Below are 17,242 nucleotides of genomic sequence, written 5' to 3' on the forward strand. Positions count from 1 at the left end.
CATTCCTCGCTTTTTGATAGCACGCGCCATAGTTACCCAGAATGAAATGAAACAGGATTGCAATGCCTCTCTCACAAAGAAAAAGTTAACCTTTAAAGTGCAAAAAAAGTAATTTGCCTGCGGCAAACTGACTTTTCTTTTTAATGAAGCCGGTTGTTTTGATATGTGCAAGTACCCCAAAAGAGAAATGTCTGTAGCAACAGATTTAGAGGACTTATTGCATTTATATTTATTTTGCATATTTAAAGGAATAATCATTATTGTTATTCAGCTGGTGCAAGGCTGTCAATCCCTCTGAGGATGATAGAATAAGTGGTACATTTTTTTGTTTTAAAACTCTGAAAAGTGTGGATTGCATTTGTAGTCGCTGCATCCGGCGATAATTTTTTTGTAGAGGCTGTAACCGAGGCACAGATTCAGAGCATGAGTAGTGGCAATGACACGGAGCCTCCAGTCCCACGTAGGAACTGTCTTTGCCAATAAATGATAAGGCTCCAGGGGTCAGTTTGCTGCCAGCTAATTGTTTGCATGGCAAGAATGCTGTCATGGGTCCGAGCAGCCAATGGGAGCAGCGATCCTTTTCCATTACTAGAAATAGAATCTGTCTGGCCTTATATATTTGAAGTGCTTGACCATTCTTTAATTAGCCATTAAAAAAAAACAAAAAAAAACAGCCGACCTTAAAATCTGCATGAGAGAACCTGCTGCTAAGAATAGATTTCAAATAAGAGCTGAGTTGTGTTACAGTCGGTTGCAGACTGTTGATATCTAGACTTGCATCACCAGAATCCAGTACAGCCAGTGCAGTCAGTGTCTGCCTCATGCTGGTTTTGTTTATGTTGTAAACAACATTTGGTAGGCAAGCCGGAGAGGAGGAGAAAACGAGATCACTTTAAAGCATTTGAAAGAAAAGAACACCTGGCCTGGTGCAGTATTATCAGAGGAGAGCTTTGCTAAATCAACAGAGCAAGAAATGCGGGCAGCATGATAGAAAAGAAAAACTCATACAGGAAAGGAAACGGAGGTGGACGTCAAGTGGGTTTGAGGGAAGAGATCGGCGGTCTGCTGAAATGTAAAAAGTGAAGCGGGACACACGGCGCATGAGGAACAGTAGGTCCCGAATGGCATGGATGTCTTGGCAGTAAGGGAACACTTTGAACACATACCTGACTTACCATGATTTTGTACAGATCATATAACACCGTGGTCGTTAGCGAGGTGGGCAGGAACGGCAGCCCCTACCACCCTTGATGCAAACTTTTCGAGACAGTCCCCTTTGGCAGGAGGGACTGAAAACTTCACGCTATGAGCACAGCCCCTTCCCATCTGCAGTTGTCCTCATCAACGGGGACACTGATCCCCTCGACACAGGCCCCTGTCCTGCTATAAAAACACGTTCCATTAATGCAAAATCTATAAATCTGTCTTAATGCATTGCATTAACTGTACTATTCACTTCATATTGTCAACACTGCGCTGTGAATGACCGCACATCCCTGCACAGCTAATTTATTCAAAATCAGTTACACTACTTATCCTTTATACGTTTTGAATATAGTTTTTCTTACTGTGAATGTGCTGCTTTCTTCTTTGTATGTGTAAAGTACTTGGCAATAAAGTAAATAATAGTACGCAGGTGATCGCAGCTCACCACTGTGATATTGTTCATAATCCTTCCCGCATGAACCCTGAAACGGCTCAAACTTCTGTGACTGCCCAGCATGAATGGTGCACAGCCTCTTAATCAGAACTGTCAGCGGCCACGTGGTCCACATTCCAGTTGTGGCTGAAAGCTGCTGAACGCTGATTGTGCACTGGGGCCTTAATACGACTTCAATATTTATACGAACAGAGCTTGGAGGTTGTAAACTTACTCTAATCTGTGATCTGTGGTGTCACATTGACATACAGTTAAGCCGAAAAGACTTAAACGGAGAATTAATGCAGACCAGAATGCCACAAAAAGAAAATACTTTGACATCTAGTGGCTAAGACACAGCCAACATCTGTGCACAAATCTTTCTGATGACGCTCTTCTCACATACAGTACAAGCTGTTGAATTTCTAAAAATAATCTTTAAAGGACATAACAGATTAAATTCCTGTTAAACAGAAACTACACAAAATCTGGCATTTTTACAGGCTAATAAACTGCTGTGTTTCAAATGTTTATTAATGGATTATAATACACAAAGTAGGGCACTGTGTTTTGTATATTTTACTCAGTCAATTTATCTTTTGTCCGCTGGTTATGTATTATACCAGAAACAATTGAGTGTGAATGAAGGTTTAAGAAACTGGTTACCTTTCTGTTGTCTCTCTAAAAAGCTGCACTATGTTTTACAATAAAAAGTTAGATGTGTCAAGGACAGACGGGGTTTCCGCGGTTCACCCCCCGTCACGCAAATGCACACGAGAAACACAAAGGTGGGAAATGACAGGAGAGCTCTGCTTCCACACAGTCACCTGTTGTTGTCATTGTTTCAGCGCTGTAACCTGATATTTCCTCTTGTGTTGTCACCCAAACACTCCCAGAAACCAAGAAAACCAAACCTGCGTTTGTTCCCTAGTGTCTCTTGAGAGTAGATGACTATTGAAAAATGTAGACGAATCCCTGTTAAATACTGTGGAACGTCAATGTAGTGTGTGGTGTCACAAGTTGAAATACAGGTCTGTCAGGTGTCTGGAGACAGTGTACTTGTATTCAAACCTTTTACAGCCTCAAGGTCGAGGAAAACGAAGCGGTTAAGTAATCACCCTGATACCACGAACCGAGACGACATATTACAAAGGGGATAAACGTCTTCAGTCCATTATGTCACCATGTAAACAAAGCCAGTAATGGCGTGGTGGTATTTCAACAGACGCGCCGTAAAGTAATCAAGGATTTGACCTTTGATCTCTGCCAGTGGGAGAGTTGTTCTTCCACCCTGTCTTATTGAGATCATGTTTTTACAAGCGAATATAAGACCAGTTTGAAATTCAAATTCCTTCCTTTTCAAGAAGCCGTGACGATGATTTATCAAGTAGGTGAAAAGAAGCAGGCATTTTTTATTTTATTTTGCACTCCCTTTTGTGTGTCACAACACTGCGGTGTGTTAATGAAGCATTTGGATGAATCACCACCTGTCCTGTGTGGCGTTGTTATCCAGACACACCCTCTCTCTGGAGAAGCCCAGACCTGTTCAAGAGAGACACCTAACACTACAGGAGATTACTTTGTCCTGTTAGATTGGATCAATAAATAGGCACACAGGAAGCTAGTGGATAATGTCACAAAAGCAGGAAGGGGCGGCTGTGTACCTGTCCGGCTATAAAAAGACTGGCGTATCCACAGGCGTGCTCATGGACAAGTTATAAACTAACGTAAGAATGATTCAAACTCTTGAAGAACTTAACTTTGTGAGGACGGCGACGGTCAGAAACCACCTTAAATCTGTTAGTTATTCATTGATAAAATTATGCTCAGGTGAAGCGCTGCTCATTATCGATCATCAGCCTCACACTGACACCTCTGACTCAAGCTGTGGAAACTGTGAAAAGGAAAGGTTATTTCCACGTGGGCTAACTTGTGTGTGTTACAACATGGAGAAAAAAAAAGAGGTGGAATTTCACCAACTTGTTGTGTAACCATTAATCTCCTTAGTATACTTATTCATCTTAGAGCATGCCAGGCCAGAACAAAGACACTGTGTGAAAGAGCACGTTTGCCATTTGAAGTATATTCTGTGTCAGAAAAAGATGTTTAGGTTGAAGTAAATGCTCCAGCCACTAGGAAATAAAACCTGAGCTGCCTGCATTTCATGTAATAACCAACAGATTTATGTAATGAGGCGATATAAGCCATCCTAGAATCCTGCAGTTTGCAGTCATTTTGTTTTAAAGGAATCCATTAGTATTTTCTATCAAAATGACTGAAGAGAGGGATCATCCTCGGTCACACAAAGTCTGCTCAAAACTGACGGAGACCGCCGGGCCCCATTTTGTACAACTGAAGCACTTGAAGGTACATTTCATCTGTATTTCAGAGTCCTAGTAATCCAAGAAGATTTTGGACAGCCATTAAAGTCTTTCTCTGCAGGAGAAAGCCTCATTGAGCTGCTTCGGCACATTGTCAAGGACTCATTATAGTGTCTGATAGAGCTGCTGTGTTGAGTGGTTGCTCTCCGTTTCACTGCTTTTTTGCGACTGATGTACACGAGACGAGAAAATACGCTGGCCCCGGCATTTAGTTGCTCCAAACTCCAAACTTGATTGTTTTTACCCCGTTGTTTTAACATTTTAATCATACTAATTAATTTACAAATTAAAATCTGTGTCAACCCTGATGAAAGATTCAGATGTCACCTCTTTACGTAAACCCAGTGCTTTCAGCTGATTGGTCGGTACGCCACTTTGGTTTAAACTGAAATATTTCAGAAACTTTTCAAGTCAGTTGTTCTTTTTTACTTTGTCAGGTTGACATTTTGCACAGGCAGCCCAAATCCCCAGAGTACAAAACGTTATGTTTCGTGACTTTTCTTTCACCATGACTTTGACACATTTCAGTTAAGTGTCTTGAGTGTGACTGAATATATTTGGAAAAAAGGTCATCAGCAGGCCATTGCAGACACTTATCCAGTGAACATCTTCTCGTTGTTCTAGTAGATACTCTGATTTTTCTAAGTAAAGCAGCAGCAGTTGTTTAAAACATCCAATTTATCCATGATCTACTGCATAGGTCTTTAAAGCTATAGTGAGGCACTTTTACAGATAAATGAATGTCCTCTACATTCAAGCCCTTGCCAGATGGGTTCACACAATGCTGATTAAGCTAATCAGAACCAGGTACATCTCTCCGTATTTTGCAGCATACTGGGGTCACATTCACGAACTGGTGCACTTGTAGAAATGTGCTTACGTCAACCAACAATGGTTCGTTAGGCAGATCTGAAGAGGGGAGCAGTTACAAATGTAAGTTTAGTTCTATGAATTTACTCTCTCTGGCGGTCAGGAACAATTAAATGCAATCTAGGAAGCTTCCGAAGTTTCCTATGCTCCAAATAATTAAGAAATTTAACATTCAGGGGAAGGATTACAACGTGAAAAAGAATGCAATCGATGGCGGGAACTGACATGGGTGACCATCCATGTGACTTTTCCTCATTGGAGAGTACTGAAAGAAGAGAAGGAACTATAGACTGCAGGCATACCTCATACTCACACACTGACAGTGTTTGTGTAGTTTGGCAGGGAGGCAAAGGGACCACACTGTAGATTTACTGCTATGAGGAGGCGGTAGTTTGTTTCTGGCTGAGAGTTAGTGTGCGCAGATGCAATGTACCTGCCTTTCTCTGTTCCTTATATTTCAGCTTTGAGGTTTAAAACCGCACATATTTCCCGAAAAATTGCGGTACCGAAATTTCTGGGGCTTTATAAAGCTTTGGATTTTAATTCAAGCATGTTGTGCTGCGCTAGTACGCAACAGTGTTCATTGGCAGGCCTCATACTTTAGGCAATCTTTAAGTGAGACGTGAGCAGCAATGAATGGACTCTGAACTGAGCTCAACTTTTTGTGTGAGTGAAACTGGAGACAATGGCCGTCCAATGAGGCAAGGACCATGTTCCTTGGTTCTGAGCGTTGGTGGTTGGAGGGGGAGGCTAGTAGGGAAGAGGGTAGAGGCCTTTGTGTGTGCGTGTGTTTGTGTGCAAAGAAGGGGGGAGGTCTTTGGACTCATGTGTTTGTGAAGCAGGATGGAGTGGGTGTATGAGTCTGTTTATATGGATGCATACCGTGTTTGTTGGCACTTGTGTGTTTGAAAGAGAGGGAGACAGGGGATAAAGTTTCTTATACACAGGTTTGAACAGCGTTAGAAGTAAAAGGAAACATTTTTAGTGAGATAGAAGTCTGTGAATCTGTCTTACATTTGTCATATGAAATTCAACACAGAATTTAAGTGCTTTTCACCTGCATGGAGCAAAGGATGGAGAGGTAAATCCACCACTAGCATTAGAGGTATAGTATACTGTTATTCTTCCTTTATGACCTTAAAGCATTATCTTTGTTTAGCTCCTTTTTGTGTACTTCACTTATTCTTTTCATGTTACTGTAATCTTCTAACAAAAGGCCAACTTCCGGGTTTGTCTTGTTCAACACTTAATTGTTTACAGAGACTTCTCAGTATTTCATCTCACCTTTTCATGATGCTTCCAGTCTGTGTGTTTGCAGGTGTGCGTCACACTTAAACCACACGTGTGTGTTTGTATGTAAACTCGCACAGAGACACCCGGCTCATTGTGTTCCCAGTCAAATACCCCAGAGGAGCTCGTTGCTCTCTGCTGTTTCCACTCCACCCCATGTGATGTGTTGACAGTAATATTCACGTTCGGTTCATCTGTCCCGAGGGAAGCGGTTTCCTCTCATCATCCTATTTTCCTACTCCTTTTTCTGAACGTCAATCCTTTTGAGGAGGAAACGCATATAGCCCATGTCAGGCACCAGGGGGCAGGAGAGCTCCACTCTTAACAGTTTGGAGACTCCACTGGAGGTTTTTCTAACTTTTCCTAGCTTTTAAAATCTGCACAGAGAAGTATGTTTTCCTTTCATTTTACATGGCAACTACAGACAATTTACAAGCTTTTCACAGATATGAAGAATTCATGTCAGTTTAGCTTCTTTAGGGACCAAACTTTGTTTATATATCACACATAAAGCACATGTAGATTTGTGAGAAGAGTTTATAGGCAACAAATTCATAAATTGAAGCATTATCTCGTTGTTATTTACCCTCAGTTTTTTTTTCTTATACTTTTCCTGCAGTATCCTTTTACAGGCAACTTTATAATTACTTATGAGACTTTATGGCTGCTGTGCCACCACTTTACTATTGTCATAATAAGTCCTGCAGGGACTCACAGCCAGCGATAAGGAGGTTATGGAGGTCTTAACGTACTTTTATGGCACCTATGATTTCCACAGTTATCTCCTCTATATTCCTGGAGAGGCTCCCATGTGCGTCAACAGCATTTGACATGTTGAATATCCCTTGGCAAAACTTCAGCACTGGGACTATTTCTAACCGTATTGTAGCCTCCCTTAAAGATTTAATATGGGGTCGAGCTGCAGCTTTTTTGGGGGGTGTTCTCTCACTCTTTCTACCTCCCCCCTCCCTCTCTCCCTCTCTCTCGCTCTCTCTCTGGATGTGTTTGGAGAGGCTGATCTTGTGCGTAAAACATCCCTGATATTTGAGGCGCTCCAGGGATTTAGCGAGCATGCCCAGTGCGCACCTCTCAGCAGCAGAGGAAACCACTGGTGCAGCATAGGAGTCATACCAAGCATAGCCTGCGTGTCAGTGCAGTCGACTTACAGCTGGCTGTGAGGAGAACTGACGCTACTCTTTTTTTATTTGCTCTTTATCACCGCTATACATTTATCCGTGTTTCAAAAAAAAAAGTACCGTAAACTCACTAAAACAACTGCGATAACACTTTGGTTATTTTATAAAGGGTTTTTTTTTGTTTATTTTTTTTTTTCCTGAGAAAGTTCGAGGCTGGGCCTTTACCTTTTTGACCGTCGCTTGAGAGGAGAAAAAGAAGAAGAAGAAGAAGAAGAAGAAGAAAAAAGCTGGTCTTTTTTTCTCCCTTTTCTCTCTTTTTTTAAAAGAAAAATAATAATAATTAAAAACCCGATAAATGCTACTAACGAAAATGGACCTGTTGAACTACCAGTACCTGGACAAAATGAACAACAACATCGGTATTCTCTGCTACGAAGGTAAACGGGAGTATTTGTGGGCGTTTTTACGGTTGTTTTTAAAACTTCGAAGTGGCCGTTACGTTAACGACGTAGCAAGTTTTCTCTTAAGCTGACTTTATTTAACTTATAACCGGCTACTTTACAGCAGTAGAAAGTTGCATAATTTAATATTTATACTAACTGAATTTATAAATGAATTTATTTTACGCAAATACCGACTTAAACTGGTTGTTGCTTTCAACGGTTTTAACTTGACGCTAACTACGTTACGTAGCAACGTAGTTGGCGTTAACCATTTCTATTTGTGTGCTATCTGAAAAGACTGGAAGTTGATTTAGTGACTTGGCTTATCGTTTTTGTGTGTTACTGACTGCTGACCTAAAGGAAAACTCTCGGAGATAAAGTGTTGTAAAAATAAGCCATATGTTCGCTTGACTCATTGTATTGGTATTTACATAGATAATCTCACTCCCTGCTCGCTCTTATTCATAGCTTACTTTTCTGTTGAGAAGTTATTTGTGGTTAAATTTCTGAGGTCCTACTGAACTGTCCAGGATTTCTACATTGGGTTGTTTTGTGATCCAATACAGCATACGTGCTTTTGTATTTTAAAATCTGTCTCTCTCCTTTTTGATAATAGTTGAGATTGCTTTTCTTCTCTGTGCTTTATAATTTGTTTCTGGCATTGGCAGTATTGGATTTCATGTTATGTCATGAATGCTCAGAGCAAGAGACGTCCATATCTTTGCAGAGTGGCTGACTTTGGAGTAGTGTAGCTCCTCTCCTCACATGTCAGGCGTTGTAATATCACCCAGTCTGTCTGGGGGGGCTATATGAAAGCTCTGTCCTGTTCCTGGCCTCTTTTCCAGCTTGCAGGATCAAATAAAGGAAACAAAGAGAAGCATTTCTTTGTCTAGTTTCACAAGCAGGTATGCAGCTTTTTGAGATTTTTACATGACAACTAACTGATATTGTCTTTTGTCTAAGGAATAACATTTTAAGATTAGAAGAAGAAAAAAAAAGACTGTTCACAGTCTTTTCTGAAGTGGTGATTTATAGACAATCTATACAAAATACAACACCTTGCAGCAAGGCACAAGTGGAGCATTTTCATACTAAACCAGTCAGCAGATTTTTCTTGTCACGTTTCTGTGCCTCTTTGCTGTGCATTAGCCTACTTTTACCTAGTGCCACTGTGCAGCAGTTAAAAGCTCTCCTGGACATGTAACGTATAATCAACCTGTAGTAGTGCTCCTATTAAAACTGTGTGAACCATTCTGCTGAGAGTGCCAGAGTGGAGCATGATAAATACAGAAAATTACTTTCTGTGCCAAGGTTGTTTTTTACTGAAGGTGTCAGCAGCAGAAGTAAAAGATTATTTATTTTTTTTTGTGTGTGGTTTGGCTTGTGATTAAGGCCTCTGTCAACAGAGTTATATTTTTGTCTATTTCTAATGCTTTCCTGGAAAAGTGTTGGTGGGTGGCTGTAATTCCTGTTTGGCAAACTGCAGGTGAGATTCTTGCATTTAGACATGTGACTATTCAAGTTTTGCCCAGTAGTTTGGAGGAAATATTAGTGACAGTTTTCTTAAAGCTTTCTTTTCTGTGCGGGGAAGGTGTTGCAGATAAGGCTGCCACCGGCCTGGGATTGATGCCAGTCGGAAAGGGGGTTGTCCTTGTAGCCACAAACCTTCACCTGTCTCATGTTTCATTGTTTCATTCACTGTGGAAAAAAGTTACAGGCTGGGGGACAAGGGGAGGGGTTTAAATCATACTTCTAATTTGTATAAAATGTTTGTTTTGTTTTTTTAACTTCCCTTTTTCTGGAAGTATATCTCTGCAGGATTGTTCTGTTTGTTTTTCTGCGTTTCCCATGCACGTTGAGTTTAGCTGACTGAGCTAAAATCTTTCTCCATCATGTGCCTCGTGATAAGAACACAAAGATAAAAGAACAGGAAAAAGGCTACCAGTAGAACAGGTGAAAGAAACCCCCCTGGTGTTCAAACATGTTGAGCCAAGAAAGAGTTGGAAGGGCTTTGTCATATGGTGGGTGTCCTAACTTGTTATTATGTGCATGAGCAGACCAACTCAAGTACGATTCCCGACAAACACACCTGCATGCTCATACTGGTGCACTCCAGCTCTGTTCTGCTCTGTGCATTGACATTTATCAGCAAGTACTGATCTGACTATCTGACACAGCTGATGTATGCCTTTTATATTATTGATGAAATACAGTATCCAGTCTGATTTCTGAGTTCTTTTGAACATATATATATGAACTAATGGATTTAAGGTTCAGGAAAGACATTTGGAAGGGTATGAAGTGACAAACAGACAAGACCGGACCTTGAGTTTACTAATATGATTGGGTAAATGTAACAGATGACAAGTGACATTCATCTACATTGCCTATCCTATCCTTTCCATTTTGTCTATGCACTACATTAAATCTTGTAGAAAAATCAGTGGCAGACCTTTTAGAATGGATGGGTATGTCAGATTTGTAAATTTATAATAAGTGATGGATTGTATGCAGCTATGCATGATGACAGATTTCATTTACTTACCAGCAATATTAAAGGCAGTCAGCCAGTAGCTGGCCTTGAAGTGCTGGCAGTCAGTGCTTATGGTGCCAGGTAACACAGCCACAAAGGCGGATTGGCATCAAACCATGCTGTCATGAATACGTGTAGGATAAGACGGTGAATTTTGGTCTTTTCCTGTGAGCACTTCAGGGATAGGTTTACCATCACATGTCACATTAACACCAAATTAAGTTAAATGTCCTACACGTGCAGCTTTCTAAACGGCTTCTAACTTTAGACATCAGTCTCCTGTAATACCACGCTGACCAATTGCTCCCATTTAATTTCAACTAATTTTGTTTCCTGATCATATTAAGTAGTGGCTTCGGTTACATTCTTCTTGGAAATGATTGCTTTTGGTCAATTGTGAGATAGAAGCTACTATCAGTTGTAAGCCTGGCGGCGAGGGATGCAGGGAATGCTGACCTCCTCTTTTTGCTGCTGAGCAGGAGAAAATAAACAAGGCTGAAAACCATGTACTTCTGTCAACCTTGGTTCCCTTTTTGTCTGTCTGTCTGTCTCTCTCTGTCAGAGAGCAAATCAATCTAACATCTGGTTTAAAAGTGCAACTCATATAGACAAGAACTTCAGTGGAAGAGCTTTTTTTTTTTTTTGCATGTCCTTTTAAATATTGAAATACTTAAATAAGAGACTTAAATAATAAAGGCAACCCAGAGAGCCAAGTTCAGGTTAGATCAGCCAAAAATAACTACTTTGCTGTTTTGCAGAGCGAAGACGTGCTAGGACTTTTAGGATCTTTTTTTAAGAATCAGAAGGGGGCAAAAGAGAGTGATGGGAATGGGGAGAGAGAGAGAGAGAGAGAGAGAGAGAGAGAGAGAGGTCCGCCTCAGTTTGTAATCCAATCTCATCCTGATTCCAAGCTGTTTGAAGTTGTATCAAGAGAAATAGGCTTTGATCATGTGGACCTAATGAACTGGGAGAGCACAGAGGGGAAAAAGACAGAGTGGAGTTTCACTTTTGTGTTAGTGCCCTCTTTATACTGATTGTCTGCTGGTTTAATGTAAGAAAAATCCCAATATTGCAGAGTTATGCAATATTATTGCTGTAGTGCCTTTTAGACATTATTTCTCATACATACAAAATGAGCTACAGCCTATTTCATGTATCAGGGCAGTGATTATATCAGTACTCCTTCTACCTTCCTTGTTCCCATCCGTCTCTTCATTTGAGGGTAAATTAGAAACAAATTGCACAGGGTGGTTTGGTCCTTTGTACCATTATCCTTCTGCCTATTTCTGTAATTTATTTTGTGGCTGCTGAGCAAATGTTATGGTTACATTTTTACTGCTTGTAGAAAGAGACATGCCTAACTCAAGGCTGAAGTAAAAGTAGATATCCAGTTGCTAGTTTATTATGTATAAAAGGTTTGTCTAACTCACTGTTTAGTTTTTCTTGAAAGTGGTTTTGCCTTCTCCAAGATGGATAACCTTCTCTCACTGTCAACAGACACAAAACATCATAACCTTGCAACTTTATCATTTATTGCAGGGCTGCGCTAGTTTTGAGTCGGTGTATTTAACTGGCAACTGAGTATATTGTTGCTCAGGTTCAGTGTCGAGTAGGAGTCAGGTCAACAGAGTTTGACTCCATGCGGTCAAATGTCTTACTTGTTTGCAGGGGAAACACTCACAGATTCACCCTTTTGTTGAGAGCTTCACTCACTGATAAGCCTTTATGTGTCCTGGATCCTGATTGGACGGTGTGGTGTCACAGTCCCCCTTCTTTTTTTTTTGCCATCCCTCTGCCCTGCCAGAAACAATGATGTCACCCTTGTTACCATGGTACACAGTAGGGCGAGCAGGAACATGCCATAGACAGAGCGAGAGGAGGAGCTGCTGCTGCTGCTGCTGTGTTTCGGCCACGCTAAAACTAAACATACAGACATTTTGTTACAATACAAAGTCTGTTTTTCACTGTGTGGTAATGGCATCAGAAGGCAGCAGCATGTCTTCTAAATGAGTTTCAGATCAGATTTTATGACCTTGTGCATTCAAAAGTTATGCAGAGTAAGCATCAACATCTATAGTAAAATGATTAACTTGTAAATGCTGTATTTCAGTATAAAATTATTGGGATATTAGTGACTAGAGTTGGTAACAAATTAGTTTTTTGGTGTGAGAGTGGTTGTGAAGAAGGTTGTGAGATGCAGTGGGAATTTTAGTTCAGGCTTTATGTTTTGTTTGGGAAAAATCAGACAGATACATGAGGCTGAAGCAGTGGAAAGTCCCCGTGCTGAGACAGAGCCAGTGGTAGTTTTCCTGACTCTCTGTTGATTTCACTCCCACTCACTGGTCACTTCTGTAGGCCCTCTGTACCAGGACAAGACTGCAGAAAGAGAAATAGTTCACACAACACACACATGTGCGAAATCCATCCACAACTATTTCTTCCAAAACATTCCTAACCAGATACTCCTCTGCTAATGCCAGAGGTTTGTGCCTCTCTCAGCAAACTGTATAAGTCAACAAAATCTAGTTTGAGTTTGAACTGAAGCACAGTCTGTACAGTAAAACACCATCATGAAGTACTTTTTGTGATTAAAAGTTTCAACATAACGGTTATCTTCTTTAGCATGCTGTCATTTTGACTAGTTACCATAGTTTACATTCATTTTATGGTATGGTTTGAAGCAGGTGGATTGACAACTACTGCAACTGTGCATTCAGTCTCAGCCATGTTTTAAATTGCCAGCAGTATACATGATCATGTGTTATTTTGCAATATAATTGATAACACAGTCGTCATTTTGATATCGTACTTAGTTTGTGTAAAGGTGTTCACCTGATCTCTGACTCATATTGACTGTTCTTTGAAGTACCGGCTCCATATCATTCATAACTCATTTTAACTGTTTTTCCCTTGCTGTCTTTCCTCCTCAGGTGAAGCAGCTTTGAGAGGGGACCCCAGACTCCAATCCCTGTCCCTGTCCTCATCTTCCTCCTCCTCTTCGTCGTCATCTTCGTCATCTTCCTCCTCCATCTCCAGCCACAGGACAGGTCCACCTCCCATCAGTCCTACGAAGAGAAAGTTAAGCGGGGACCAGGGGGACAGCGACATGGACGACAACGAGCATGTGGCAAAGATGAGTCGACTATTTGCTGCACAGCTGTGAGTACACATAAAAAAATAAAGAAATATACATCTCAATCTCTCCATCACTGGAGACATCATCTCCTTTTAACACATTCTGAAGTGACAGAATGACATTGCCTTCTAAAAGCTAGTAAAGTCTTTAAAACACATTTTTTTTTGCTTGTGAAGGTTAGTGGCCATATGTGAAGCTCTGCACAGGCAGGCCTTCTCAGAAGTCCCAGTTTGGACTCCATGGTGCTATGCCAGGTTTAGCTGGCTCCGCAGTGTTGAACACTCTTTATAGCCGCAGGTCTGTGGACGCTTGGAAACAGAGACTGCACAACAGAAAGATAGCTTACGTCTCCAGCGTTCCCACATTCCCACTTCCAGAGATTCCAGAGATTCTGGAGTGCTGGTTGATGGCGAAGGACTGCTGGGCTTGGGGGCAGTGGAGTCAGAGGCAGTCATGACTAAGTCAGTCATGGGACTCCAGCCGTAGCTATTTATTGCAGAGGAAAGGAGGTGTTAGGTAGAGCTGTGCAGTTTTGCAGGCATGCTCGTTGCTTCCAGTTTGTTCAGATGTAAATACAAGTGACATTGTTGTTTTTATAACATTTTAGGCATTGAGGTTACACAATGGAGTGCAGTGGAAGATACAGTTGATAGATACATATTAATAGCTCCAAAGCTCCACTGGTAGTTGTGTATTTAGTCATTTTTTGTTTGCAGCATACAGCATATTGTACAAATAATATGAGAGGAATATTTTTCCCCAGAACAGGTTAAGGCCTTTTAGTTGATGAGCCTTCAAACGACAAAGCCACTTGCGGAAGTTGTATATATTCACTTCCCTGCGTGACATGGCACAGATGTATTGGGTTACAGGTAGGAATTACTTGTGAATCAAGTTGTTCCTGTGGCACAGGGGGAGGGTCTTTGTTCTTCAGTCTTGTGACCATCTGGGTTCACGTAACAAAGGATTAGCTTGTGTGTCCTGACATTTGTGCAGTCATCTTGTTTTCTGTTATGCATGTGTCAGTGGTGGGAGAATTGACATTATACTCGTGAAACCGAGCAGTAAATCTATCCTCCCCTTGGTGTGTTATTCTGTTGTTTTCCACATTATATATTCACTATGCGGTTAAGTTCTGCATGCATTGATAAGCAAATGCTCCTACTTGTGTATCACAAGTTGAATTTTTATTTTGTACGTCCGTGCTGTAGTACAATAGGACTTATTGTCGTATCAGCTTTCAGTTGGTGTTGCAACTCCCTCGCCAAAGATCCTACATGCAACCATTTTGCTTAGTTGGAATAAGGTTCTGGAAAAAAAATATCTGATAGAAAACAGAAAAAGTCTGTGATGTTTAAGACTTTTCAGACTGCTCATTGTAACATGATTATTTTCTAGACATAAGCCACAATCCCTTTATTTAATTATGACCTTGAAGTCATTTGACTCTAAGTGCTCTGGGTTAATCTCTACCAAACAAAAGCCAATTGGTCATTGACTTGCTGCAACATGAAGGGCAATTCATGGCTTTCTGGTTCACAAAGATATATATATATCTAAACGTCTTTATCCTGGAAACCTTATTCCCTCTGGGCCATCCTCTTTTTATAGTCATTTAATTTGAGGTTTCTCTGAGGGCATTCTTCCCCTGGCAAAGGTAACTGCTGAGTGACTTGTTGAAACTTGTAGTCAGAGTCAGCCTCTGAAAAGTTTGCTTCTAGATTTAGCTGCTCTGCCTGTCCAGTGATTGCACTAAAGGGAAGAATGATGGGTTGTTGTTACAGAAAGAGTTAAGTTAAAAATAGCACATAAAACACCCACCATTGGGAAAAAACATCAGCAGGCACTTTGCAGTTGACTTGTCTTTTTTTTTTTTTTAACTCAGAGAAACTTTCCGTTTCATTTAACTCATCTGTCAATTGTAGGGACAGTGATTAGGCTTAATTTGAAAATGATGGACTTAGTTCTTGGGAAACAGCTAGACAGAAAACCAGAAAATGGCACACACACGCACACACAGTGCATTTCAGTCCAGAGATGGTTATCTGTCCTTTCTAGCTTTTGGATTTTGCTGGCTGCTTCTGTCTGTGTAGCTTGTTTTTTTGTCCGCACTGATTGCTTTGCTCAATGTTGTTGACTGTTTTTGTTTAGAAGCTTCTGTGTTCATTCTCCTCTTTCTAAAACCCTCTCTGTTTTGCACAAATGGCAGTTTTCCTGTGTGCTGATTGTGTTGGTTTCTAAGTTTTGTGAGTTTGCTTTGAGTCACTTGTAGTCGGCTTTGTTTTGTCTGTAAGTTTGGTCATATTATTGGCGAGCGTTGACACAGACAGACACCTGACACCTCAGGCTCTGGGTGGGGCTGCAAAGGAGAACGCTCAGGTTTCCTTTGTTGTCCAATCACAACAAGCTGAACTCAAGGGAGGCACAGGCTGGGGTGAGAAAAACTCTCTGAACCAGCTTTTTTTTATATAGCAACATAAACTGGCATGATAAAATTTATTCTACTTTGGTGTGTTTAAGAAATATGACTGTGAGAGAGATTTGTCAACTAAGATCCGTCACTAATGCAATACAAAAAAGTTCGTAAAAGTTTGCATGGATAAATTCTGCATGTAAAAGCTATAGGGGTAAGTCCTAATGATAATACGTGGATGGGATTTGTTTGGCTATATGGAGTATGCATGTGTTTGTGCAGGTATGCACACGTGTCGTTGTGTGTGTTGTCAATGCGTGCATGTTTGCTCTCCCATCTGTGCTCATCTGTGTTCATCTGTGTGTGTGTGTGTGCTTGTTGTGTGTGGGGTGAGGTCAGGCAGCAGGGGCTACTTTCTCATTTTCTCTGACGAGTAGGAGGAGTCTTGAACAAAGAAGCCTTATCCTGTCCACTGGAGCCTGCGGGCTGGAAGCTTGCTGCTGCCTGCTTGCCTGCCCGTCGCTCTGCAGTTGTAGGCCTGCCAGTAGAGTGCTCCTTCTCAGCTGTTTCAACCTCCTTAAAAATAAGAGCCAGTGACAGGAGCGTGTCTATTCAGCACTCACAAGACTGAATAGGTACTGGTTTTACTGATGCCATTAATGGCAAAGTTTAAGACTGACGAACCCAATAAGTTCAGACAATATGAGAGAGTCAGCAAGTGTCTGGAAGTCATTGCTTGGAACAGATGATCCATTTTCATGCTTTTCTTCTTAATGCCTGATAATCAGACATCATTTCCATTTCTCTCCACTACACATTATTTAAACAACTGAAAAGATGTGTGGACAACAAGATAAGGACTCAGATTATAGTTGTATGCAATCTGAAGCTGCATACATGCTATTCTAAAGCTAGTGCTGTAGATATATGGGTTAAACGCAAAATCCAAATAAGTCAAGTTGCTGCACTAAGAGCTGTAGCGTACAGAAACTGCAGCTGCTTGCTACTGGGAACTTCATCAGTAAGTTGTTCTCATGGAGGTTTCTCTAGAGGCCAAATGGGAGAAAATAAGAGAGGAAGAGTTAGTGTGTGTGTGTGTGTGTGTGTGGCTAAGGCTGGTGAAGTCATTGTTACCCTCTTGTTTTACATGAGACTATTTATGTAGTGAGCATGTGAGGAAAAGATGGAGACATGGGTGTTTTTTTCTCTTCAGTGTGTCTGTGTGTGTGTTCGCATGTTTTCTTTGCCTTTTTGTTGTGGTTGTTTCCCATATCCGATCTGTCCCAGCTTTGATAACAAAGGATTTTCTTCAGTACTCTTTCTCTGCAGTCAGTTAACTGGCAAAAATGGGCCTGATTTCTATCAGTATTTCTGCATGATTGAAATTCTGAAAGATTTACC

General features: G+C 41.0%; 1 protein-coding gene across 1 annotated transcript in view; it reads left to right on the forward strand.

Moving 5' to 3' along the window:
• Positions 1–7,347: 7,347 nt before the first annotated feature.
• The window catches only part of vgll4b (vestigial-like family member 4b), a 17,416-nt gene continuing 7,521 nt past the window's right edge, over positions 7,348–17,242 (forward strand). Inside the window, 2 exon segments of the mRNA XM_084542795.1 lie at positions 7,348–7,753; positions 13,223–13,451. Coding sequence (XP_084398921.1) covers positions 7,672–7,753; positions 13,223–13,451 — 311 coding nt within the window. The 5' untranslated portion in view covers positions 7,348–7,671.

The sequence above is a fragment of the Chelon labrosus genome, assembly GCF_963514085.1.
Source record: "Chelon labrosus genome assembly, chromosome: 4".
Taxonomy (NCBI): Eukaryota; Metazoa; Chordata; class Actinopteri; order Mugiliformes; family Mugilidae; genus Chelon; species Chelon labrosus.